Source organism: Heteronotia binoei, chromosome 14 (genome assembly GCF_032191835.1).
Source record: "Heteronotia binoei isolate CCM8104 ecotype False Entrance Well chromosome 14, APGP_CSIRO_Hbin_v1, whole genome shotgun sequence".
Classification (NCBI taxonomy): Eukaryota; Metazoa; Chordata; class Lepidosauria; order Squamata; family Gekkonidae; genus Heteronotia; species Heteronotia binoei.
In genome coordinates this window covers 27553068-27581043 of record NC_083236.1, presented here as the reverse complement: position 1 = coordinate 27581043, position 27976 = coordinate 27553068, and the positions used below count along the sequence as shown (strand labels likewise).

The 27976-nt window shown below is 46.2% G+C and overlaps 1 protein-coding gene across 1 annotated transcript in view; it reads left to right on the top strand.

Annotated features, from left to right (window-relative positions):
• PLEKHG4 (pleckstrin homology and RhoGEF domain containing G4) overlaps positions 1-27976 on the top strand; it is an 87381-nt gene that overhangs the window by 10952 nt on the left and 48453 nt on the right. Inside the window, exons 2-3 of the mRNA XM_060253778.1 lie at positions 14603-14800; positions 17142-19296. Coding sequence (XP_060109761.1) covers positions 14603-14800; positions 17142-19296 — 2353 coding nt within the window. The remainder of the gene's footprint in view (positions 1-14602; positions 14801-17141; positions 19297-27976) is intronic.

Below are 27976 nucleotides of genomic sequence, written 5' to 3'. Positions count from 1 at the left end.
TGCATCCCTCCCTCCCAAGAAGATGTATGTTTGCACACAAAGGCTTATTTATACCTGGAATAAAATATTGGTGGTCTTAAATCTGCCATGGAAGTGCAATGTTGCGCTCTCTCTCTTTCTCTGATGATCGTAGGCTTAGTGAGGCCTACAGACTCCAGGGAAGCCTGCATAGGAGTAGCTACAGAACTTATGTCTCCCAGGATCCCTTCTGTCCCTCTGATTTGGTGAAAGCAGTTTTGGAGGGAAAGTTTGCCCAGAGTGGTGGGACATGGGAGGAAAGCATAAAAAGGCCAAGCTACAGACAGGGTTGTTCTCTCTGGAGAGTCTGCATTCTGGAGAGAAGGCAGAGGGTTCCCTCATCAAGGAGAGAGTCCATTTGAAATTATAGAAAGGGAATGTTTAGTTACACATGTTAGGGCTTTTACTTCTTTGCACCAGTATTTCTTTATTCATTGTGGCACTAAATGTTTTACTGCCCACTTGTTCTAGGGCACTTATAATAAACTTGTTGTTAAACTGCTTGAGTCTTCACATCTCTTTGGTCACAGTTTAAAGGTACTTGCTAATAGGGAAGACACAGGGGTTGCGTGGGTGCTCCGCGCCCTCCCATAGAGACCCTTACCAGAGAGGTGGCAGCCAGTAGAAGGTCCTTCCTGATCCCCTACTTTCTCTCTCTCTTTCTCTCCCCTCCCTTGCTCCTCCTCCTGTTTCATCCCCAAAAGAGGAGAAGCAAGCAGTGTGTGAGAAAGAGAAAGAGAGGCAGAGGTAGGCTTGTCTTTGTATCTCTTCAGCTCAAAGTAGCCATGGAGCTCTCTCTGTGTGCCTGTGTGTGTGTGAGAGAGAGAAAATTGGGGGGGGGGGAGGCAAGAGGCAGGAAACAGGAAGCAAAAAGCCACAGAGAACTGGGGGGAAAGCAATCTAAGGCTCTGCTGCAGCAGCCCTGGAAAGGAAGCAGAAGGAGGTTGTTTGGGGGAAGGGTTTGAGCCCTGTGGGGGGCCAGATGCAGCCCATAGGCCGTACATTTGACACCCCTCACTGCAGAAAAATCAAAATCTGAAGTCAGTTGGCCCACACAATCAGTGGCTTCCTCTAAGACTTATTTGCATGCCTGCTTGTGGTAGAGAGGGAGCCAATGTGGTACAGTGGTTAGAATGCCAGACTATGATCTGAGAGACTGGTGAGAATCCTCACTCTGTCATGGAAGTGTGCTGGGTGACTGTGGGACAGTCATACTCTCCGTCAAACTTACCTTACAAAACAGTTAGGAGTATAAGATGGAGGAGAATGGTGTAAGCTGCTTTGGGTTCCCATTGTTAAGAAAGTTCAGTATGAATGAAGTAAAATCAGTAAAATAAACTACGCGACAGGTAGACTGAATATGGGAGGTAACCACAGTTTAACGATATTTGGTGTTTAGTATTAGCTCTCAGTTAATTGCTCTGTTCTTTCAGAATGTTTTTGTGTGGTGAATAGCCTGTCTCTTAAAGCCACAGGACTGCAACTATACACATTCATATGTGGTGCAATTCCTTGTGGTGTGTGGAAGTTTAGGTTACCAACAGACCTGGAGAAAAAACATCCTGTCCCTTTAATAGAAGCTTCATGTGTGGAGATGGGCAGTGGAAATTTTTCATGGGATGGAGTTAAGTCACATAATATCCCATTAAGTCTCTGTTGGTGGGACAGGACATTTATTCTCCAGACCAGTTGGTAACCATAAATATGGTGCAGGATCTGTTATTTGTAGTGACAGACTTCACATTTCTGGGATCCAAAATCACTGCAGATGGTGACTGTAGCCATGAAATTAAAAGACGTTTGCTCCTTGGGAGGACAGCTATGGCGAACTTGGGCAGTATAATAAAATACAGAGACATCACCCTGCCAACAAAATAGTCAAAGCGATGGTATTCCCAGTAGTAACGTATGGCTGTGAGAGCTGGACCATAAGGAAGGCCGAGCGCAGAAGAATAGATGCTTTTGAGCTGTGATGCTGGAGAAGAAACTTGAGTCCCTTGGACTGCAAAAAGATCAAATCAGTCAGTCCTAAGGGAAATCAACCCAGACTGTTCCCTGGAAGGTCAGATGCTGAAGCTGAAGCTCAAATACTTTGGCCACCAAATGAGAAGGGAGCACTCACTGGAGAAGATCCTGATGCTGGGAAAGACAGAAGGGAAAAGAAGGGGACGGCAAAAGAGGAGATGATTGGACAGCGTTACTGATGTAACAAACACGAATTTGAGCAGACTTTGGAGGATGGTGGAAGACAGGAGGGCCTGGCGTGACTTTGTCCATGGGGTCACAAAGAGTCGGACTTGACTGTGTGACTGAACAAATCTGCTATCTAGGGTTGCCAGTTGCCTGGTGCAAAGACAAAAACCAAAACTCAGTCCCTTTTACAGAGGCTGAATTGTAACTTTTTTTACCTCCATCCCAGGACAAGCTCCAGCTGCACATTTCCACAATTTAAACCTCCTATAAAGGGATTGGACATTTCCCCCCAGTTCTGTTGGCAATCTTAGCTGAAAAGCACTAACAGAAGTGCAGGGAAGGAGTTGCTGTGTCATCACCCACTTTCACTGCTTTTCATACTGGTCTGGATACTTGAATCTGACAGTGGAATCAATTTGTTCTACGTCTACTCATTAAAATGCACCCTGATGGGCCCTTTTCTTGGCTGTGCAGAGGACAGGCTGCAGGTAACAAAAGTGCTGGCCACTAGATGGTGCTCCTTTGATACAGCTTTGCAAAAGACATCTTTCTCGTAAAACTGCCCAGGCTTGCTATTCATTGCCTCTGCATAGCGATCCTGGTATTCCTTTGCAATCTCCCAACTGACCAGGGCTGACCTGCTTAGCTTTCAAGATCTAATGCGATCAGGCTAGCCTGTGCTAACCAAGTCAGGGTGCTTCCTGCCTAACGCTTGCAATTTCTGATTATCTAAAGGGAGATCCAGCAGGATGCTGTGGGTACCAAGCAAGGGCCTGGAGTGAAGAGCTAGGTAATATTCTGACCCAGCTGAGCACCCATTGAAGCAAGAATATACCTCTACCAGATAGCCAGTGATAGTGGTTAGTCTAGGATTTGGGAGATCAATGTTTGAATCCCCATTCTGCCATTGAAATTTGCTGGGGACGTTGTGTCAATCACATACTGTTGGCCTAATCACCCTCACAGGGTTGTTGTGAGGATAAAATGGAGGCAAAGGGACTGATGTAAGCTGCAGTGGGTCCTCATTGTGGAGGAAGGCTTAGGCAGGGCTTTTTTTGTAGAAAAAGCCCAGCAGGAACTAATTTGCATATTAGGCCACCCCCTCTGATGCCAAAAGAGCCCTGTGGCGCAAAGTGTTAAAGCTGCAATACTGCAGTCCTAAGCTCTGCTCATGATCTGAGTTCGATCCCCAGCGGAAGCTGGGTTTTCAGGTAGCCGGCTTGAGGTTGACTCAGCCTTCCATCCTTCCGAGATCGGTAAAATGAGTACCCAGCTTGCTGGGGGGAAAGTGTAGATGACTGGGGAAGGCAATGGCAAACCACCTTGTAAAAAGTCTGTCGTGAAAACATTGTGAAATCACGTCACCCCAGAGTTTAAAATGACTGGTGCTTGCACAGGGGACTACCTTTACCTTTTTTAAGTTCCTCAAAGTTGCCTCACCTGTCTGAGCCCTTCTTGTTGTGAGCCCTTCTTGTTGTGAGCCTCAAGAATGGGGGCAGGCCACAGCAGCAGCTGTCTTGTTGCATTCAGACCCTGAAATGGTGCAGCAGGAGTACACTGCCCATCCATGGGCACTGTGGCACTGTGGCAGTCTTTGTGGGACTGGGACCAAAGGTGAGCACTGGCAGCCTTGTGCAGAAAGAGAGGATACAGAATTAAGTCAAGACCAAGGACAGAGCCCAGCCCTGGGGCTCTTTCAGCCTGACTCTTTCAGCCAGAAATGCTTGAACCTGGGATGTTGTGCATGCTGGACAGATGCTCCACCACCACCTGACAGCCCTCCGTTGATTTGAAGAAGAGGCAGGAATACCAATTCATTTCTCTCTTCAAAGAGGATAAGTATCCTGCTCCTTGACTGAACAAGGTTTGAGTCCAGTGGCACCTTTAAGACCAACAACATTTAATTCTGGGTATCAGTTTTTGGCTGCATGCACACTTCTTCAGATACAACGTTTTGTGAGTATGCACATGAAAGCTTATACCAGAATGAAACTTTGTTGGTCTTAAAAGTGCCACTGGGCTCAAACCTTGTTCAGTCAAGGAGCAGGATCCCTTGCTCTTTGAAGAGGGGAATGAATTGGTATTCCTGCCTCTTCTTCAAGCATGTTGGCCGGTTGGTAAAGGCGGTCATTGGTGGAACTGACTTTTAATGTACTTCTCCCTATGCTTTTTAAAGTCAGGAGGTTCTTCTTCCTTGCTGGCTGTTGCCAGATGGACTGTAATGCTGCCCCACAGCAGATGGTGGGAGAAGACCCTGATCACAGTTCATAGCCAGTATGTGGGATACATTTGGGATTAGACGGGTGTAGTTTTTGTGGGCCCTGGAGAGATGCTTATGTAGAATTTTGTGAATGGAAGGAGGACCCTTGGGATTAGGGAGCTGAAGGAAAAACCCTTTGCCTATCAGTCATGTTATGACCAAAGCCAACATTAACTCTGTAGCCATTGACCACTGCTGGGGGCACAAGCCCAATGAGAATTGGGCAATAAGTTGGCAATAAGAGAAGAACTTGGCAAGGCAAGCAGCAGCAGCAAGGCTTCTAGGTCAGAGTGTCTAAGCATCTCAAGGACATGAGGAATGCTGGCTGAGGAGCAAGAGGCATTGGAAGGAGAATCTGGCTAGCAGATCCGGAAACCTGGTGTCCAGTGCCAGAGCCTGGGCCTGAGCAATGGATGGCTGAGCAAAGCAGATTCTCAGACCAAGAGGATGTAGCAGAAATGTGTGGGTTTCATCATTCAAGGGACAAGAGAGCCTGGACTTCATCCAGTCTGAAAAGTAAAAGTATCTTCTACTGGGTAAAAGTATCTTCTACTGGGGCTTGACAAACTGCAAATCTCTATCGTGCTATGATGCTCAATAATACAGTGATCCAGAAACTTATCTGAGAATTTTTGCAGACCAAAGCCAGAGTTTGAGCTGCAAGGTTGCTCAGTCCCGATAGGAGTCAGAAATGTTCTTCAAAGACCATCAAGATGTCCATGCATGGGGACAGGATGGAAAGTGAGTGCAGAAGCGACATCCTAATTGTGTGCTTGCTCCAGTGCTGACCAGTGACGAATGCAAAGGAGACTGCGTACCCTCCCCATCACTACTAGAGTGCACATTGAGCCCAGTTTTGAAAGGGATTTAAAAAAGAAAGCAAGCTGCTGTAATGTTGTGTGTGGATGGCATATTCTTTGTGAGAGGCCCGGGCTTGCAAGAGTATGTGCGGTGATGAAATGTGATTTGGGCATGCTGGGTTTAGGTATGCAACAACAGACATTAAGTAGGAGGAGAGACGTGATCGCAGCAACAAAAGAGTGACAGTTTTGGTCAAGGCATTTGGGATTGGAGGGTATGGTTGTGGGTCCATGGTAGAGCAGCTTCTTTGCATGCAGAAGGCCCCAGTTTAAAAAGGAGTAGTAGTAAGTGGTATGAAAGATCTTCATCTGAGACCCTGGAGAGCTGCTGCCAGTCAGAACAGACAATACTGACCTTGATAGATCACCAGTCTTGACTCAGTATAAAAGCAACTTCATGAGTTCATTGAGTTAAGAGGATGGGACAGATAGCAGGAGGTGCCAGTTAATGGGGAGGAGGGAGAGGTAGTGGTTCTCTACTGAATGACTGAGAGTTTTAGCAAAAGAAGACCAGGTTTTGGAGAAGTAGAGAAGATTCCTGTGGGATTTGAATTAGGTATTAGTGTGGAAAGTAACATGAAATAAATGAGCCTACAGCCAGAAAGAAAGGACAAACGATCTTGAGTTCTGCATTCTCATCCATTGGGAGAGTTAACTCTACCTCTGTTTGAGACAGTAACAAGACGTAACAGGAAGAAATGTTGCAGAAGGTAACCCAAGAACCCTTGCTAGGTCTCCCTCTTATTATTAGAGGGCTAGCCGATGGCTATAGATTCCTTGCTCACTGGACCATTTTACATTTTTGAATGAGTTTCCCCCCTGGCTTTCCGGAGGCTGGTGTGCCAGTCCCATTAATAGATCAAGAGGGAGAAAAAATGCCTGTGGACATGCTCCCTTTTGTGTTCTTGGGCTTCATAACCGCCCATATTTTGGCACACATCCCTGGGTGCACAAAGGCCTCTTTTACAAATCATGTGTCAAATCTCCACCCTCCTTTGATCTGCACGGAAAAGCTGGAGCACGTGAGGCTGTTGCATTTTGAATAGGCTCAGTGTGGAGGAAGGGTGCCTTTCGTGGCAGAGGAGGTGTTACGTATGTGAACTCAGGGAGCTGCCGCACATGTGTATCAAATCATCAGTGTTTTCTGTTCAGGCTGGTAGCAGTCTCTGAGGTTGGGAGCAGAGACTGGTCTTTGCCAATAGTGGTGTAACTGGGTGCAGACTGAACTCAATGGTCTTGGGGGACCCCTCCCCTTCCTCATTAATATTGATTGTGCTGGGAACTACAGTTCCTAGAATGCACCAGGGAAAAGCAAGTGGTGGAAAAAAGATGGAAATGCTTGGGTGGAGCTTGCCCATCTCTAGCTGCATTTGACCTTCTCCCACTAAAGCAGGGCGGCTGGCTCCCTGTCCTTTTGCTCCAAAGTTTGGCTCTGATGGTATCACTGTTACCTCAAATACGGCTGCTGGAGATGGCGGTGTTTGAAAAAAATGTAATATGTTTTCTCTACCAATTAAATTGGTAGAGAAAACAGATCACACATGTCTGTTTCCTTTGCACTCCTAAAAATATTGCCATCCCCAGACAGAACTACAGGCCCCCTGTGTAACCAAAATGGACTGAATCTAGTTAGAATCCTCCAGTGTTGAAGCACTATCCTAAATTGCTATTGAAGCAATTGAAGCTATTGAACCACTCGGACACTGTCAGGCTCCTGAGATTGCATTAGTTGTTGTTCCTGCTCTCAAACCTTTCTGCCATTGTTGGGAAAGTTAGAAGTTTGTTTACAAAAGGTAAACAAAGGTTGGGTGCCCTGAAAGACCAAAAATCACTGCCAATATTTAACTCCTGTGCAAAATGCACACAACCTAAGCTAGAGTCCCACTAAGGTCAATAACTCCTGCTTGGGAAATTCCTGGAGATTTAGGGGCAGTTCTGGGGGGGATGGAGTTTGGGAAGAAAGGATGTGTTGTCACTCCAGGACTTCTGTTTCTCCTAGGCTCTGTAGTATACCATAGAGTAGGGGTCCCTCATGTGGTGCCCATTGACACCTTTCTTGGCATCTGCCAAGTGTTTTTAGAAATAGGGCAGGATCTGGTGGGGCTTTTGCCCAGCAGAGCTTCTGATGATTGCCTATGAAGATTTTTAAACATGTTGCTTTGGCAGCAACTGATGCCATAGCACAAAGATCTGCACTGACTGAAGGAAATCTGCAGAAGCCATTTTGTGGTTGGCTTCCCCATACTGTGTCAGAATTCCAAAGATGCCTGTAGGTTCAAAAAGGTTGGAGGCCCCTGCCATAGAGCCTGTCCTCTAAAGCAGTTATTTCCTCTAGAGGATCTGACCTGGAGGTCAATTATAATTCCAAGAGAATTCCAGGTCCCTCCTTGGGGCTGGTAGCCCTAATTCCCATAATATAGGATTGTACTTTTCTGAGTCAGTTTATCTCCACATAAGGTTATGCTTCTCTTTTCAATATAAAAGTCCTTTCAGGGTAATCTGTCAAAATAGGTGTGCATTCAGGTCTACCCAAACCAAAAATATACCCCCCTAAAAAACCCACCTTGTCAGAATTTTCCAGGTATATTTTGGCATTCCAAATGTATCCAGTTTTCTCATGAAAACCAGGGGAGGAAATCCTGAAAAAATCCCAGTTGTATGCGGAATTACTGGTAGACCTAAAAGCTGAGATCTGGCTCCCATAGCACAGTTTAAACCAGGCTGCAAGAGAAGCTGTCCCAGCCAGGATCTGTATGCCTTGGGGAGCGATCTCACTGCAGCATGCGGATCCTAGAGCTGGTTTCTCTTGCAGCTCAGTTTAAACCAAGCCGGTCCCTGGATCAGGCTACCTTTAAAAAAAGATCCACTATTTTTTTCTCAGTTGACTTGGACCTGAAATTTTTGCAATTTTTGAAATATCCTGGATCTGAATACCATGCTGGTATTGGGATCTGGAATTTTTTGGATTTGGAATTTTTTGGAAATAGCGATATTTTTCAGGTCCAATAGACTTGAACAAAAAACACATTTTTTTAAATGCACACCCCTATGGTAAAACCAATCACAGTGGTTTGTTTAATGACTGCTTAGTGGGGAGGGCAGCATTTTTGGCCTGCACAAGCCATTTTGATGGAGTGCTGTTCCTTTCATTGGCATAACAGGGGTTTTCCTATTTGTCAGGAGACATGCATAATGAGCTGTTAATAAGGACAAAGCCCCTTATTGTGTGGGAGAGAAAGTGTGGTCTGAGTTGTGAGTTGTCCCCTCTGGGCATGACCAGTCCCTTTCCTGGTTTTGTTTTCTGGTGTGATTGCCTCTGGTGTTTTAGCCGGAAGTAATTCCTGCCTTCCCACATCAAGCCCTGTTTTGTTGGATAAGGGAAGCAGCAAGGCATTGGAACCCACACACATGCATACACACCTTCCTCCTTTCCTGCTGTGATCCAAAAACACAATTCTGGCCATAAGTAGGCAATTCTTTTACCATCAAACCCTCTGTCTTGGAAGATAGCCACTCATGATTTTTTCCAGTTTACAGAAGGGAGCTTGTGACCTTGCAGGAGTTTACAGTTTTGATAGTATACACTGAGTTGATCACTTGTGATAGAGTCCCTTAGCCCTGATCGAAAGGTCTGATTCCCTAGAATGCAGTTTCATGCATTCATATGTATTAGCTACGCATAGCCTATCAAAAGACCCATTCTTTCACCTCATAGTTCCACTAGCCATCTTGCAAAATTATTTAATATGCACACAGTTGATTCAATTTCTTAGAAGCTTGATTTGAGTTCCAGTTTAATCTTGTGATTCCCCCCCCCCCCCATCACCTTTACTTCTGTTTATAGAAAAACTTCACTGGTGCTTTGGTCAGGCAACTATTCAGTCACTGTATCACTGGCGAAAATAAGGAGAAACCTGTTCAAATTTTGTTCTGTTGCTCAGATGTCTGTTAATGTGGGCTACTTAATACATCTTCCTACCCTTTATATACACCATAGACATATAATGCCATCCTGAGTAGAGCTACACTCTTCTAAATCTTTTGAAGGCAGTGGGCTTAGTGGCGATATAGCTCTGCTTAAGATTGCACTGTTAAAAATCTGTTTTCATGTCCCACGTAAGACAGGGACTCTTGATTTAAAAAAAAATAAAATTATAAGGTAGTTTGATATTTGACAATTCGGGGGGGGAAATGACAGTTTAAGTGCCTCTGACAGTTAAACTGCTCCTCCCAGGGCAGGCAGGTTCTATGTTCTCTTCTTGACCAGGATCCATCTCCCTGGCTGTCTCGAGGGAGGGAGCGGGGAGCTGGAAGGCCCTGCCCTCTGTTCTCTCTTCTTCCTCTGGCAGCTAGAAACCCAACAAAGCCTACTAGGCCAAGCCTGGCATTGCTGCCTGGCCACAAGCTGAACCAGTACCGAGAGGTGAGCAGAACAACCTACCCCAGTTCTCCCAGTGGGCTCAGGGGATCCCCAGGAATTACGGCTCATCTCCAGACTACAGAGATCAGTTCCTCTGGAGAAAATGGCTGCTTTGGAGGGTAGACTCTATAGCACTGTACTCCGCTAAGGTCCCTGCCTTCCCCAGGCTCTGTCCCCAAATCTCCACAACTTTCCCAATCTGGATCTGGCATCGCTTTACCACCCCACCCCACCCCCATCCTCTGTCAGTGACCAGGGGGGACTTGGCAACCTTATCTACCTGTTTCAGGCCCAGATTTCTTCCTCTCCCCCTTGGTTTAGGCTCCCTCCCTGGTGATGAAAAATGGGGCATCATCAGTGGTGCAGAGGACTGTAATCTGAGTGTAGTAGGTACCAAATAGGCCTGTTTTTTTCCCATTGCTGGTTGCTGCTGTTAAAATGGTTTGCTGTGGACCAAAATACTGCAGAATATCATTGAACGCATCTCACTTCCCCAAGCTGTGAGAAATTCCAGGAGCAGTATTTCCTGTGTTTGGATGAGATTTATTAATACTATAGCTGCTGGCTGAAAAAATAATATTTATTTATAGTGCTTTTTTGTACAAAATAACAAAAAGGTGCTGTACTTGTATGTAAGGTTGCACTGATGTCCACCAGTCTGCCCCTCAGGATTTGGGAGAGCCCCCCTAATGCTGGTACTCAGTACCTGTGATAACACTTGCAACCCACCCCCGCTCCAATTTACTTGCAAAAATAGACATGTAGAATCTGCAAAGGGCAGAATCTACCCCCCTAATAGATCTCCAAGAGAGAGCTAGCATCCCACCCCCCACTTTCATACTTCTTCCTCTATCTGGATCTCTCTGGCCTTACTTCAGCTGTGAATTGATTAAATAAGAAAGGTTGATTTCCACGCATTTCAACCTGCCTACTCTTTACAATAAACCCGTGTGATTTTGGTCTCTTCCCAAATGCAAATCTTTTGTTTCTTCATGCAACTCCCCCCTCCCCCCACTGGTACCTTCTCCAACCTCTGGGACCTTAAAGAAGGGGGTTATTTGGAGACCTTCTAACAACCAGCTCCCTTGATTACAGCCATTCTAGACTGCAGCCATTAACAATGCAGGTCTAAGCGGAGAGGTGCAGTCAATGGGATAAGAAGAGTGTTCTGTTTAAGACTGCACTGCTAGGGACATCAACATTTTCCTGACTTTTCATTGAGTTGCAAATACCCCTTTAGACCAAACCCACTCAAAGTACACACGTAGCATACATGCTGTGCTGCTCTCTAAATGTTATCTACTTGACTGTTAAAGTACGTGCCTTGCAGCTTCATTCACTAAATGATATCTATTATCTGCTAAACTTTGGAATTCAGAAAAAAACCTCTTTGACAGCTAGGTTTAAGAAATGCATGGATCTGTGCTCATTAAATATGGGGATATATATCGAAAGTGCACACTTTTGAAGGAAAGGTTTCCCAAACACATATTTCATGACCCTGTGTAAGTGGACTTTTGCACACTTGGGACACAGAGCTTTTCCTTCACAAAACCTGGAATAAACGTACTGTTTTTTTGCATGGAGGGAGGCCCTCTGTTGCATGACTCAGAGGCCTTCATAATTTTGGAGACTTTGTGTGGAACCAAAATTTGTTGTACATTTGTTGTCTTTGGTTATCCTGAATGATCAGTTTATATGTGTCTGTTGTACATTAAGCATCATACACTAACCATGCTTTTCAGGAGATTTTTGTATATATGTAATCTTTTAATTGAGTGAGAATAAGGAATAATCTTTCTTTTTGCGAGTTAATTTAAAAGACAAAGGCCTGTCCACCACACACCTGCCTCCTTTCAGTCTTGTGGGCCCTGATTGTCTAGAAAAGTGGCATAAAATGTTTTAAATAAAAATGTTTTAAATAAATTGGCCTAAAGGAAACCCACATTTGGACTAGCACCCTCAAAATTCAGCAACCCATTATATATTATTCAGATGTTCCTGTATCTGCTTACTTGGCGCTCTTTCTCTGGCAGTGGAATTTGCTTAAGACAGCTTGTTGAGGGATGTGAATATTAGCATAAGTCAGTTATGCAATGTAATTAACTGCAGAGAGTGCTCAAAATACCTCATACAGCACATCGTTTGGCAAGGGATTAAAGATTGTGGACTCCAGTGTTGAGATCAGGAGGGACAACAATATGTGACTTGATCAATGTATTGTAGTCTGTGAATATAATCAAGAAAAATGTTGGCGCATCTAAATTGTTGGAGCTTGGAATTGACCTTCTCTGTTCTGACCTCTTCACAGATTCCAGTTAGACCCAGTAGTACACAGGCCCGGGGCTAGGGGTGCCTGTGCCCCCGGGCCGAACCCCGCTCCTCCACCCCCTTCCCGTCACTGTCACCTCCCGACTTTGCCGAGGCCTCCCGAGCCTCAAGAGACCTTGACAAAGTCTGGAAGGGCAGCGGGCGTGCTTAGAGCTCAGTGTAGGGACAAGTGTAAGGGTGGTTGTCCTGTACTGAGTATTCTGTTCTAGCACTTGGTGTGGTGTTGCCAACCTCCCTGTGAGGCCTGGAGTTCTCCTAAAATTAAAATTAATCTCCAGGATATGGAGATCCATTCCCATGGATAAAGTGGAAACTTCAGAGGGTGGAATCTACAACATCACATCCCTGCTAAGCTCACTCTCCTCCCTATACTGTGCCCTCCGTAGGCACCATTCCCAAATATCCAAAAATTTCCCAAGGTCTATTTGGCAGCCCTAACCAGGTTATTCTTGGCCTTTAAAGGGGCTGGACTGTGTTAGCAAAACAGCAAGAGGCTAGCAACTGCCCTTCCAACAGAACTATTTTTCCCTTCCATGCTATGGCTGATGCTCTGAAATTGTGCCCTTTTTTTGCAAAAAACACACCCTCTTATAATAGGGTAGTGCATACATTTATATCTGGGATTGAAGGTGGTTTTCTTCGTGGATTTTGCTGCGTCCAGAGCAGCCACACATGCTGGTCACTTTCCTCCATACTGAGTTTGTGATGGGACTTGTCATCTGAAAAGATGGATATGAGAATCTGCCCTCTGAGAAAAATCTACCCTCCGTGCCTGAGGCATGTTCTGCAACATGGGAGTCCACTGGAATTTGTAGGGAGATGACAACTGAATGGTTGCCAGGCCTTTGTGTTTTGGCAACCAGCAGAATGGCTGAGGCTCGCTCAGAGTCTCCAGCAGTGTGGAAGCCATTGTGGAAAGGGATGCCCCATTTGAAAGGTTTTCTCTTGCTGGCCACTCTTGGGAGACTGTCCTGCTGCTTCCACAGCAGAATGGCCAGTCTCGGGAATTGCATGATTGTGGGCAGTGTGTGGCACCAGCATGCTATGGCACTGCGACTCTCTTCCTAGCCACTCTGCCATCCAAGGATGTGAATGTAAGGAAAAGATATTTTCCTAAAATGCTGAGCTCCGTCAGAAGTTTCAGTGCTAGACCAGAGTTGCCCGTAAGACTCCCACATGTTTTTTTACAATTGCTTTGACAGTGGAAGCTGCTTTCCTGTGTTGACAATTTGAATACAAATCTGATTTCAGTTAGCTGCATAGGCCTGCAGTCGAGCAACATTCGAGTCCAGGAGCACCTTAAAGACCAGCAAGGTTTCTAGGGTAGAAGCATTTGAGAGTCAAAGCTCCCTTTGTCAGATGTGAATCTGCATTTCCGATGATCAGTTCCGACTAAGCCAAAGAAGCAGATTCTTGTTTGCCCAGTTGATGAGACAGGCTTGCGCCTGAGTAGGTTGCAGCTGCTGAAGTCTCCTAAAAATGAAAGCAGCGAAGTGCACACAAATCAAGTACATTGAAAAGGGATTTAGTATTTATGCATGAAGTGCTTAAGGGTTTTTTGATTATGCATTTGTGGAGTTTTGGGGATGGGAAGGGAAGGGAACTTGCGTTGTGCACCCTTCCCCAAGACAGGAAAGATTCCTGGGCCAGAACCAACTACACCAAGTGGAGAAGTGAAGGATCCACTTTGGATAGCCAATCCCAGAGGCGGTTAAGTGATGACTTCCTGCTTCTCAGAGGCTGAACAAGACGTGGACAAAGTCATGGCTACTGTTGCTTGTAAGCTCCATCCCCTCCCCTGGGCATCTGGCTGCCCATTGTTGGAAAAGATGCTGAACAAGGTATCTGCAATTCAGAAATGCTGTATAAATGTTCAGGATGTGACTCAGTTTGGCTTCTTCTTCATTAATAAAAAAAAGACCTAACTTTGAATGCTCATGTAAGTCTGCCCTTTCTCTCTCTCTCTCTCTCTCTCTCTCTCTCTCTCTCTCTCTCTCGTGCCAGAGGACTAGGGTTTGCGATTACAGTCAAAAAGGGGCAAAGAGCGCATCCCACCTTCAGCCACCTGATCTCGTGTGCTGCCCCTTCCCCAGTTTAGAGGAAGATCGTGGCTTTGGGTTTATTTACAAGGAGGGGGGGCACTTGCAAAGCAGGTATCACTGTGAAGTTGGGCCAGGAGTTCCACAAGCCCTTCTGGCGTGCGCTCTCTGTGTGTCTCTCCCTCACACACACACACACACACACACACCCTCATGTGCTGGAATAATAATAGTCAAACAGCAGCCCCGCCCTGCTCAGTCAGGGGAAGGATTGTGCCGAGTAAGCTGTCTGCCGCCGTTCTGTCGAGACTCGGTGAACGCTTTGCTCGTGCGGCTTGCGAGGGGGTGAGGATTCAGGGTTGCAAAGCCATGACTGAGGAGGCCACACAGCTGCCTTTGCCTGAGAGCAGCAGCCCAAGCCCTGGCAGGTACCATTCCCAACCCGTTCCTGAGCAGCCTCTCACTTTCCCTCTCTTGGTAGGATTCCCAGTCACTGGACGGCTGTATCCAGAGCACGCTATCGGCGCTCTACCCTCCCTTTGAGGTCACAGCGGCTACGGTGCTGTGCCAGGTCTTTGATGTCGTGGAGAAGACATACCGAGGGGACGGCCTGCGCTACCTCATTGACTTCCTGATTCCGGCCAAGCACATCTTGCAGTGTGTCCAGCAGGATGCCTGTGTAAGTATCTTGGGATGCCTGGTGTGCCCCAGCAGATTCTGCTGGCGATTCGTACCAGGGCTAGATGTTTGTGAAGCTGGTGTCCATGTGCCAAGGACCTGAGGCTGATGGTAGAATGGGTGAAGCTACCATGAATATAGCAGAAGCAGCCCTTTTAAACAAAACAGACAAAGAGCATGTTGTTTCACTGTCTCTCCGCCTCTCTCGTAATAGAAGTTTTTGGGTTAACCCCTGGTGATGAGAAATGTTCCCACCTTAAGCAGTTTCAGAGGGTAGCAGTGTTGGTCTGCAGTAGGAGAACTAGATTTGAATCCAATAGCAACTTAGAGGCTGACATGATTTTTTGAGGGAAGAGCTCTTGTGAGTCAAAGCTCCCTTCCTCAGATATCCTGTTGGCCTCCAAGGTGCTGCTGGACTCGGATCTCTCTCTTTCACATCAAGGAGGTGCTTGAGGGAATGTCATAGAGCTCAACTGTACTGAATGGCTAAATGTTCATCTTAGGGAGCAAGTAATAGTTCAAAGCAAGAGATGAGCAGAGTTGGTTTGCTTTACGTAACCCGAAAAACAGAGTTAAAAAAGAAGTTGTATGCTACTTTACTTTGTGGGACTTTCTCTTCTCCCTTAATACTTAGCCTGGGAGGGTACCCCCCCCCCACGGCATCCACACTAAGCCTCTTTCCTCCCCTGTCTTGCGCTCGTCTAACCTCCTTGCTCAAGGATCAGGCCTGAGCATTAGTGACATCATGTGCATTCCAGAAACCACGGGTCCCTTCCAGCTGCATATCAGTGCGAGAACAAGCAGGGTGGAGCGGCAGGTTTGTTGGAGTTCTGCAGATGCTCACCTCTGAGCCCCCCCCTCCCCCCTTGGCAGGCAGCGGATGGTCAGGTTTCTGTTGCTGGCACTGGGAAGGCTCTCGATGAAATGGCAGTCTCGTAGTTCATTCGCCCAGTAACCTTGTCAGTTCTCCCATTTCGTTCGTCGCTTTGATGTTTGCAGAGTTCGGCGGCTGCTAAGGAGGCCCCGGATGGCAGCCGCAGCTGTGGGGCTTGTCGGATTCAATCTTAGTCTGGTTTTTCAGTCTGTGCTCACCGACTGCAAAGTTTACGGGAACAGAGTTTGCCCCAGGCTTTGGGGTCTGAGGTGAAAGATCTAATTGGATTTAACCCAGTTACACCCTCGACCATTACAGGTTCTTGACACAGTTCATATGGCTGCTGTAGAACTTTTATTGGCAAACTTCCTGGTAGAGTGAGGCCTGTGGGTTGTGTCGTGTCTCTCCATTCCCCCCTATGTTAAAAATATGAGAGGCCACGAATCTGTAGGAACCCTGCATTCCATGTGTTGTGTTTGATCACCAGATAAAGTGGTCTTCTTTGATAGCCAACAGGACCTTGTCACGGCCAGATCTAGGGGGCAGACAAGTACGAGTGCATTCCTTAGTCAGAAGGCATGTTTTAGAGCAGGGGTGCCCAACGGTAGTTCTCCAGATGTTTTTCCCCTACAACTCCCATCAGCCCCAGCCAGCATGGCTGATGGCTGGGGCTGATGGGAGTTGTAGGCAAAAAACATCTGGAGAGCTACCATTGGCCACCCCTGTTTAAGAGGGAAAGACTTGGAACTTAGCACAGCAGAGCCTGGAGACATGAATAGGGAAGACCCTTATTTCTAGAAAGATAATAGGAGGCAACCAAAAGTAGATAGGAAGAGACTCCCCCCCCTGCACCCGCTGATATCTCTCTGAGTCCTACATGGTGGTTTCTGGCTAACCTCTTCTTGTCATGCTTCACTCAACATCTGTGAGGACCTCCACCCACCCACCCTGCTTTGCCTTTCTTTACACATCCTTCCTCCTTCTCCCTCTTTTCTGAAGCAGCAGGAAGGCATGCAAGCCAGTTGGGAGGAAAGCAAACCCTTCCAGTTGGGTGATCCTCCATTGGGATTCCATGAGTGGTTATCCCAGCCCTCCCCTTTGGCAGGCAGGTCTGAAGTACGGAAGTGAAACCACAAACAAGCACTCCTTTGGCAGGGATTGATAATAATAAAGTAGAAAGGATAGCCTTTGGGAAGTGTAAATTGCAATTCCAGCCTCTTTTGCCGTTTTGGTTAAGTTATTTAGCTTAGCCCTAGAAAAAGGATAAAATGCTGGGGTATTCATTGAAGTTTGAATAAAATAATGCTGCTTCGATCAACACAGGAAGCCTTTCTCAACGTTCTTGCGAAGGCTGTAATTCAAGCATCACCATTCCATTCTCTTTTCAGTCATTGTATATTCACTAGCATGTTTTTCTTTCGGAGCTTCCTTGCATAGCCAGTTCACCTGGATTTTCTCTTTCTTCCAGGTACAGTATTGTGGTTTCTTGTTCCGGCACGAGGGCTGGCCCCTGTGCATCCATGAGAAGATCGTAGTCCAGCTTGCCTCCCTTGACTGGCGGATCTTGAAGCCGGGCGACTTTTACCTCCAGGTGGTGCCTTACCTGAAAAAGTCCCCACGGATCATCGTCAAGTGCTTGGCTAAGGACAGGCATAATGTGGAGGAGCTTGTGGTCCCTGAAGTCTCGTACACCTCTATCTTCACCATAGAATGGCTGGACTGCATCAACAGAGAGCGGATGGGATCTGCTCTAGAAAACTGTTTACTAGCCACGGATGATAAAATATTCCGAGTTCCCTGGGAAAAAATAGTCAATCCAGAATTTATTGATCAACCAAAAGCTATGGAAAGTGACTTACGCTCTGACCCAGTGGCCGAAGGTTGCCCTGCTCTCGGTTTCTCCAAGGAGTTGCTCCAAAGCATCTCTCCTAAGAAGGAACCCCAGACTTCTCATGGGCCAAATTTACCTGGAAACAACTCAGTCATGACTGCAACAACAGAGGAAAAGGCAGCTGGTACCAGCGAACGTGTGAGCCTCATGCTCACTGACGACTCTGAAAGTGACATGGAAGGGGAATATGTGGAGCTCGCTGATGTTCCTGTGCCTCGATTGGGACCCCAAATGGGTTCCTTGACCCAGTCAGTCTCTCTCACTTATTGCACTAAGCCCCAGCCAAGAGCAAAGAGCCAATCAGCAACCCATCAGGTCAGCAGCAATTGCTCGCAGAACGGGGTATGTTTAGCACTTGCGTCGATGCCGCACAGCCAGTTGGATGCAACAAGGACTGCTGACACCCGGGTGGGTGATGCTGGGATTTGTTTGGAGACCTGTCATGCCACTGAAAGTGAACCATTGCTATTGAAAATTGCAGAGGAACCTGAGAGGCATCCAACGTCTGGGTTTCCCGGTGTTGCCTCTGCAGTCACTGGCACTCAGGAACCTTCCCATGGGAAGCAACAAGCTCACCCGGAGCACGAGCTTGACTGGAGATATGCCATGTACAGCTACACAGATGACGAGGACCCTGAATGGAAGCCTCCGACTGCAGGGACCCTTGAAAAAACAGACGTGGCCTTGGGGAACATGGCAGAGGAGGACAGTGGTGGAGGGGAATCCAAGGGCTGCCTCAGGGTGTCTGACACAGAGGTGACCCAGGGAGGAAGCAGGGAGGGCAATGTGATTGCTGGGGAGGGTCTCCCTGCGGGACATTTGAGGCTGTGCTGCAGTTGCAAGGATGACTCTGGCAGTCCTAAGCCAAGGCTGCCAGAAGATGCTTTTCCCCAACCTGTAACAAACCTGTTACCACCAGGACCTGCCTCTGATGTGAAGGCAGCAGACGCTCACCCCTTGCAGGAATCGTCATCCGGGGTCATCAATTGTTGTTCTGAACGGCTGGTGGGGGTCTCCCTTTCTGACAGTCAGGCAGGAGAAGCAAGCCCAAATCAAATAGTTACATTATCAAAGCTGGGCGGGTTTGGCTGTGGTGAGGGAGAGCCCCAAGGGATGGCTCACCGGGGTCTTGTGGAACAGGAGAAGCAGAACGGTCATGGAGATTGCTTGTCTTTCAAAGGGCAGATAGGGGGATGTCTGTTCCCAGAAGGCGGGCAGGAGAATGTGCATGATCCTCAACAGGAAGCTGAGGATGCTTTGCAGCTTAGCCCTCCTGTAGTGACACCTGGAAGGCCAATAGCTGAGCAGCGGGAGAACAGCGGGAGTCCTCCGGCAGGGGCTGAAGTGCACACCAAGGACTTCCAAACCACAGTTGACATGGAAGGAGCTGAAGCATGCCGGGTGGACCATCCAAGTGAGTCAAACTCTCTGCTGTCGGAAACTTCCAGGGAGGCCTGTGGGTTGGAAGGTTTGACAGGCCAGAGAGAGGAAAGTGATGAAAATGGTTCAGGAAGAGAAGAGCCACACCCATGGACCCTCCCGAAAGCTGGGTGTCAGTCTGCCCCCCTCGAAACTCCTGAACAGCTGGATCCTGGTGAGCCTGGTGTGGAGGACACCACATCATCCCTCTCAGCACCAGCGACCGATGAGTCCCCAGGCAGTGCCAGGCACAGAAGCCCAGGTGATGTGAATGGGGATCAGGATGCTGCTTCCAAGGTGTTGCTTGTCAGAGGTAGGGCTTTTTACAACTCAGTTCATTGGCAGGATGACTCTTGCATGTGTTGTCAAAATAAAAAGGGAGTGCACCCTGAAGGTGACCCAGAAAAGAAAGAGTTCAGGTCAAGTGTTTTGCTTCTCCGCTGGTTTCCTGTACCAGAGCGGAAATCACTAATGGGTGAAGCATTTTGCATCCTCTGTGCCTGGCGGTCTTTTGGTAAAATAGCAATGCGCTTGACCATTTTAGCTTCCCTTCCCTTTAATTTTAAAAAAGAGTTTCTATCCCTCTTGTTTGTGGGGCATAGTTTGGCCAAGTGGGAGCACGAAGGCCCAGAAACCAGACTGGATTGGATGGAGGGACAGATTAGAGCTCTGTGTGGCCCAAATTCCTCCCCTCTGACACCATTGCCCAGTCACTGCAGTTCATCTGCTGCCAATTTTTGCATTTCATAGAAATGCTAAAAGGGATCTGGACTGAACTACAAGGACCCTACTTGCATTGTTCCTGTCAAAGCATTATAGCAATCTGCACACAAACTAGGGTTGCTAGCCTCCAGGTGGGACTTGGAGATCTCTCGATATTATAGTTGCTCTCCAGATGATCAAGTTCAGTTCCCCTGGCATAAATTTGGAAGGTGGACTCTATGACATTATACTCTGCTGAGTTCTCTCCCACCCCAAACCCCACCTTCCCCAGGCTCCATCCCTAAAATCTCCAGGTGTTTCTCAACCTGGAGCTGGCAGCCCTAACACCCATCCACCTCATGCTGTAGGTCCCCCAATCATTCTTTTCTCTTACCATTTCCCCTTCTTATCCCATGAAACTATTTGTAGGGACTGAGTAGGGACTTGAACTGTGGTCTCAATAGCTCTGGACGTCCCTCTGCCCCAAACTGCCAAATCCTGAACTGTGAATACAAAGTGGGCTATGCAGATGTGCCAGGTTTGCATAATTTATTCTCACCTCTGAATCTCAGAGCATTAATGGGAATGCCCTTACCATGCAGCTTTTCAGCAGACTTCATTACACAAGCTACTGAAACAGCAGCCCAATGCAGAAAGCTGCCTTATACTGAGTCATAGCCAGTACTGTCTACACTGACTAGCCACAGCACTCCAGTGTCTGTCTCTCACATCACCTACAGCTTGATCCTTTGTTAGTGGAGCTGCCAGAGATTAAATCTGGGGACCTGTTGCATGCCAAGCAGGTACTCTACCATTAACTATGGCCCCTTCCCACTGTATTGTTGGCTCTTTCATTAGGGAAGCCAGTCATTCAGGAAGTGATCCAAAATATATGTCGCAGGATCCATTGTGAAAGCTACAGAGGGAATTGGGGAGGTGCTGGTGGCCTCTTGAAACCCTGCTGTAGTGTCCAGGGGATCTTGAATTGTAACTTTTGGATGCGCAAAGCAGACCCTGGCCAATGAGGCCAGTTCTTGCCTGCTCCCCTGCAAGTCTTTTCCTGAAGTTTGATGGCGACATATGGAGCAAGAGTGTTGTTTATTATTTTAAAAATATTTCTAGCCTCTCTAAATTTGTGTTTGAGGCAGTTTCCAGACATGTATATAATATAAAACCACCTACAAAAAAATCTCACCAAATCCATTTTTTAAAACAATGTTGTAAACTTTTGAAAGAAAGCCACACCATTGTATGACACATCTTAAAAATTCAGTGCTTTATGGCTTGCTATCCCCTGCATCAGAAGGCAAGTTTTAAACCTGCTGGAGCTTGACAGGTGGGCCCAGGTTGTTTCATTATCCATAAGGTTCCCCCCTCCCTCACAGCCCTTTATTCGATCTGCACACACACAAAATTGGTAATTCCCAAATCCCAATATCGATATGATATCAATAAACTGCCAGGTAGGAGAAGCTGGCCACAGGATCTGTTTGCAGAGGGAAGGCCTCTCACTACCACACGCAGAACTGGCTGGGAGCCTTCTCCTGCCCAGCAATTTAAACTGAGACAGGAGAAGCTGGTCTCAGGATCTGCATGCAGCGGAGAGGTCTCTGCTTGCTGCATGTAGACTTGGCTTGAGGAGCCCACCAGTTGAGGCAGTGCAGAGTTCTCAGCTCCTGCCACTCCAACTGATCCTCTCCTAGGTATAGGTAACCCAAATAAAAGCCAGAAAAAAACCAACTTTTATTAGGGCTCAGCTATATCGGTGGCCAAACTACATCCTTTGATCTGTATTTGGCAGAATTAATACCTGAAAAATACTGATAAGGTATTTGTTCAGTTTGGTTTATGCTAAACGCCCACCCGTACTCAGTACCTACAAACCCACTCTGTCCCCTGCCTGCTTTCTCATCCCTATCTCTGTCACTCTGCCTTCCTCCTTGCCTCCTACAGACACCTAGCATCACTTTAGACTGCTTCCCTCAGGATTGACACACACCCTGATTTCATGCCACCCCAGAATAAATGCATCCAATGCATGTCAGTTACTCATCTGTGCTTCCTCATTCCTGGTGGTGTTGGCTCTTGGCTATAGATTGGTTTCCATGCATAAAGATCTGTATTCACAGTTCCCTTCCAGTCTTGTTCAGATGTCTCACCTGCCTTTAGCCATACCTTACTTCCTCCTGCTGCTTTGAAAACCTAAATTCTCTAATATTTCCCATTTGGAGTTCCAGATGAATTATGTATGTTTGTACAGTTTTTTTTAAGAGAAATACATTTGCATGTCACACATTAAATTGGATAATATACACTGGGCCAATCATCTGATTTTTCTGGTTGCAGGATTTTGATTTTTGTGCAGAATGGTATTTTATGTTTTTATATTGTAATCATTATCAAAGTATCTAGGCTATATGCAATCTGTAGGATAGCCTGTCATTAATTTAGAGATAATTACAGCTATCATGTGAAAACTGGACACACTTGTAATTTTCTGCTCTTTGTGAGTAATCTGTCATGTGACATGATTCGCTGGGAGCTGATGAGGAAGTGCTCAGCTTTACAGTTGTGCTCTGGATCCCTCTGAATCGCAAAGATACTTCTGTGAACTGCTCTTCTGTGCACCTCCTGGGCAGAATTGTTCACATGTTACAGTGAGAATATGTACATATTGCATGTATGTGCATGCATCTATTTGTAAGAAACATGACATGTGCCACTTTAACAAATGAAACCAGGGACCAATACTTGGATAACTATAGGGTTTAAATCAATCTGTGCATCAGCTTTAATATGCCTCAAATTTAACAATTGCTCAACACTCATATAAAGAAAACTCTTGTACACAGATTGTACATGTGTTCGCTGTAACCACATTCCTGTGACAAGCCTCAGGTCCAGCTGCATGCCCAACAATCCTTGATTCTTCCCCATCTGGGTTCAAATGAACCCCATTCCATGGGCATCCAGGCAGTGGGAGAGCAGCAGCTCTTGGCATTAGCAGTGTGGGTGTCAAGCCAAAACCTAGTGCAGATCTGAACCCGAAAGCAATTATGTGGGCAGGCAGATGTCATTCCAGTTAGACAACTCCTAAGCGATAAACTTAGGAACTAGGAGAAATTAGCTGAGGATGGAATCGAAGGAGGAGAGGATAGAGAAGCTATCCCTTAGGATATTGTTGCCCCGGGCATGTGCAGAGAGACAGATCTGTTTGGTGAACACAGAAGAGGGCCCGTGTAACAGCAGGTGTGCTTAAAATTTTTCTTTGCTGGAACAGAGTGCTGGAATCAAGTCCTGAGATTTGCTGCTTTCCTTCCTTCCCACACAGTTGTGACGGACAATGGGGTGGATCCAACCATCCTCTAAGGAGCCTTCCTTTAGCTTAAGTGGCTCTTCCTCAGTGTAGGATGGAGGAAGGCTTCAAATTTTGCTCAGGGGTAGGATCCACCTCTGTGTTTCCACATGACCCCAGTGCAGAGGCAGCTGCTGCCTAATGTTGCATTGCAACCAGCCATTTGGAAAGTTTCAGTAAAGACCAGGATTGTTCTGCAAGTAGCATCTGTATCTGACCCACAGACATGAATCCTGGCTGCCTGCAAAAGTGGGTGACTAGCAGTGCAATTCTGGGCAGAATTATATATCTTTCCACATCCTCTGAAGTCAGTGAGATTTAGGAGAGTGTTGCTTTGTTTAGGATTGCTCTGCTGAGCTCTCTCTGCTTATTATGTCTTTGCGCTGAGTTCTGAGATACGTTGCATTACCTGTTAGGTGAGAGCCCAGCTAGATCCATCTAGTCCAGCTAGACCATCTAGTCCAGCTAGATCCAGCTGGTCCATCTAGTCCTGCATCCTGTCTCACACAGTGGCCACCAGTTCTTCTAGAGGGCCAAGAACAAAGCATAGAGGCTGAGATCTTCCCCTGATGCTGCCAACCTCTGACATTATGCAGATCATTCTCCTAATAGTGACATCTTCCTTCAATGCAAAGAGCTTTCCTCTGGTGCAAGAGGATCCAGCCCAGGGTCCCTGTGTGGGTAGGAATGTTCTTCATGGGTCAGAGGACATGTTGCCCTACCTGACTCCAAAATTTTCTGGCACTAGAGTTTTTCTGGGTGGCTTTGCCAGCACCCAAAGATGCCCCCAAATGTTATCCACTGAAAGAAGCCTCTCAAATGGTATGAATTTTATTTTATTTACGGTCCACCTTTCTCACTGAGATTCAAGGGGGATTACAGGATTTAAAGCATTGCAGTCAGACAGCTTTAGACCACCAGTAGGACTAGGATTACAGAATTAGGGAATAATGCAAACAGGCAAGGCTCACTCAGTCTAAACAATACAGAAAGTAGATTACAAAGTGTAGGCCTGTGCGGTAAAAGTAGGGGGAATCCTACAGGAATCATTGTAAGTTTCAAAACTGTATTAAACATGTATGGTCATATTCAGATTGCAGTTTAAAACGAATTATTTTTTAAAAACACATTAATCGTAGCGGAAATATTTTTCAAAAATAGCTTTGTTCTCCACCAGCGACTTTGAAGGCCTGGGGAGGGAGGCATTCCGAGGGTCTTCAAGTCAATTTGATGCTACGTTTGTCAGTAATCCTTTCCTCGCCTCCTGTCACAAACTATTGCCTGGTTTCACGGCTGCCAGTTCTCCACCACCAGCAAGTGATCAGGAAAACATAGTAAGCTGGAAACCTCTCTGCTGCTTGCTGTCCCCTGAAATCCCAGGCCTCCGCAAAGAGGCTTAGGAGGTTGCAGGACTAGCAAAGCGCTCTTTTCAGTGGGTAGACGGATGGATCCCTGAGGGTCCTTCTCTACTTGATAGTGCGGAGGGGGGGAGGGCTGCCATCAGTCATCCAATGGACTCCCCAGGCCTTTAAATAAAGCAGTTAGAAGATGAAACTGTCTTAAAATTTCTAAAAAAGATATGGTAAATTTCTCTTTGCCAGGACTGGATCTAGGGGGGAGCAGAGGGGGCACTTGCCCCGGGTGCCACCGGAGGGGGGTGGGTGTTAAATTGGGTATGGAGTCCATTCTGTTCTATGGACCCATAAGACAGAATGGCCCATAAAGGGGCGTCATTTTTTAATTTTGCCCCCCCCTCAAAAAACCTGTAGTTCCAGTCCTGCAGTTTGCCATTGAAACCTGAACTGTATATGGCAATACAAGCAAGTGCAATTTTAAACACAAACATAAAACCTATAATTAAAAACTCTTACCAATGCCATCCTAAAGCCTAGTTAATGTCTTTCTAATCCCACTGCCTGCAGTGGGGTTAGAAGGGTGTAAGTCTGCCTAGAGCTGAACTATTTAAGAACATAAAATAAGAACTTAAGAGAAGCCATGTTGGATCAGGCCAATGGCCCATCCAGTCCAACACTCTGTGTCATAGAGTGGCCAAAAAAAAAATTATATATATATACACACACACTGTGGCTCGTAGCCACTGATGGACCTCTGCTCCATATTTTTATCTAACCCCCTCTTGAAGCTGGCTATGCTTGTAGCTGCCACCACCTCTTGTGGCAGTGAATTCCACATGTTAATCACCCTTTGGGTGAAGAAGTACTTCCTTTTATCCATTTTAACCTGACTGCTCATTGAATGCCCACGAGTTCTTGTATTGTGAGAAAGGGAGAAAAGTACGTCTTTCTCTACTTTCTCCATCCCATGCATAATCTTGTAAACCTCTATCATGTCCCTCGCAGTCAACGTTTCTTCAAGCTAAAGAGCCCCAAGCGTTTTAACCTTTCTTCATAGGGAAAGTGTTCCAAACCTCTAATCATTCTAGTTGCTCTTTTCTGCACTTTTTCCAATGCTATAATATCCTTTTTGAGGTGCGGTGACCAGAATTGTATACAGTATTCCAAATGAGACCTCACCAAGGGCATTATGATACTGGCTGATTTGTTTTCAATTCCCTTCCTAATAATTCCCAGCATGGTGTTGGCCTTTTTTATTGCAATCGCACACTGTCTTGACATTTTCAGTGAGTTATCTACCATGACTCTAAGATCTCTCTCTTGGTCAGTCTCTGCTAGTTCACAACCCATCAACTTGTATTTGTAGCTGGGATTCTTGGCCCCAATGTGCATTACTTCACACTTGGCCACATTGAACCTCATCTGCCACGTTGACGCCCACTCACCCAGCCTCAACAGATCCCTTTGGAGTGCCTCACAATCCTCTCTGGTTCTCACCACCCTGAACAATTTAGTGTCATCTGCAAACTTGGCCACTTCACTGCTCACTCCCAACTCCAAATCATTAATGAACAAGTTAAAGAGCATGAGACCCAGTATTGAGCCCTACGGCACCCCACTGCTTACTATCCTTCACTGCGAAGACTGCCTATTTATACTCATTCTCTGCTTCCTATTAGTTAGCCAATTTTTGATCCACAAGAGGACCTGTCTTTTTACTCCATGACTCTCGAGCTTACTAAGGAGCCTTTGATGAGGAACTTTATCAAAAGCTTTCTGGAAGTCAAGGTAAACAACATCTATTGTGTCCCCTTTGTCCCCATGTTTGTTCACCCCCTCAAAGAACTGTAACAGGTTAGTGAGGCAAGATCTTCCCTTACAGAACCCATGCTGAGCCTTCCTCAATAACTTGTGTTCATAAATGTGCCTACTCATTCTGTCCTTGATAATGGTTTCTATCAACTTTCCCGGTATTGAAGTCAGACTGACTGGCCTGTAATTTCCCAGATCTCCTCTGGAACCCTTTTTAAAGATGGGGGTGACATTTGCTACCTTCCAGTCCTCAGGAACGGAGGCAAATTTCAATGAAGGATTGCATATTTTTGTCAGGAGAGCCACAAGTTCAGCTTTGAGTGCTTTCAGATGTGTGCCATCCGGACCTGGTGACTTATTAGTTTTTAATTTGTCAATCAGTTGTAGGACCTCCTCTTTTGTCACCTCAATCTGACTCAGGTCTTTCAACACCCCTTCCAAAGTTAGTGGTTCTGGAGCAGGCAAACACTTCTCCCACAGTGAAGATGGAGGCAAAAATGCATTCAGCTTCTCAGCCATTTCCCTATCCTCCTTCAGTAATCCTTTGACCCCTTGGTCATTCAAGGGCCCCACTGCCTCCCTGGCTGGTTTCCTGCTTCTGATATATTTGAAGAAAATTTTATTGTTGGTCTTTATGTTTTTTGCAATATGCTCCTCATAGTCCCTTTTTGCCTGCCTGATCACAGTCTTGCATTTGATTTGCCACATTCTGTATTCCCTTTTATTAATCTCACTTGGACTAGCTTTCCACCACTTAAAGGAGTACTTCTTACCTTTTACAGCTTCCATTACTTTGTTTGTTAACCATGCAGGCCTTTTCTTATACCTGTTTGTGCCTTTCCTAACTTCTGGTATATATTTTATCTGAGCTTCTAGGATTGTAGTTTTAAATAGCCTCCAAGCTTCCCCAAGGGTTTTGACCGTATTTACCTTTCCTTTCAGTTTCCTCTTCACATGCCTCTTCATCTCAGAGAATTTACCCCTTTTAAAGTTAAACGTGGTTGTGCTGGTCTTTTGGGGCAACTCCCTATTTATACAAATGGTGAAATCAATAACGTTATGATCACTGCTCCCAAGCGGTGCAGTCACTCTTACATCTCTCACCAAGTCTTAGGCATTACTTAGGACCAAATCCAGGATCTGGTAGGTTCTGTGACCATCTGCTCCATAGCACAGTCATTGAGAGCGTCTAGAAACTCAATCTCTTTCTCTCGACCTGAACACATATTGACCCAATCAATCTGCGAGTAGTTAAAATCGCCTATTACAACACAGTTTTTACGTTTAGCCACTATCTTTAATCCTTCCATCATATTAAAATCATCCTCTTATCTTTTGATTGGTGGGCTCCCATAGTTAAATTTCCTTTTGGGCCCTCTATTTCGACCCAAAGCATTTCTAGAAGGGAATCTAATTCTCTGACCTCAGTCTTACTAGAATGTATACCCTCTCTGACATACAGAGCCACCCCACGTCCAACCCTTCCCTCTCTATCCTTCTGATATAACTTATATCCAGGAATCACCGTGTCCCACTGATTCTCCTCATTCCACCAAGTTTCTGAAATTCCCACAATGTCTATGTTTTCTCCTAACACTAAACATTCCAACTCACCAATTTTACTTTGAACACTTCTAGCATTTGTATACAAACATCTATAATTTCCCAGGCAAGTTAGGCCTACAACCTTCCTCCTGCTGCCTCAAGACTTTGGCATACATTCCATACTGTTTGTCACCATCTCAGTGGACAACTCTGATCCATTACCC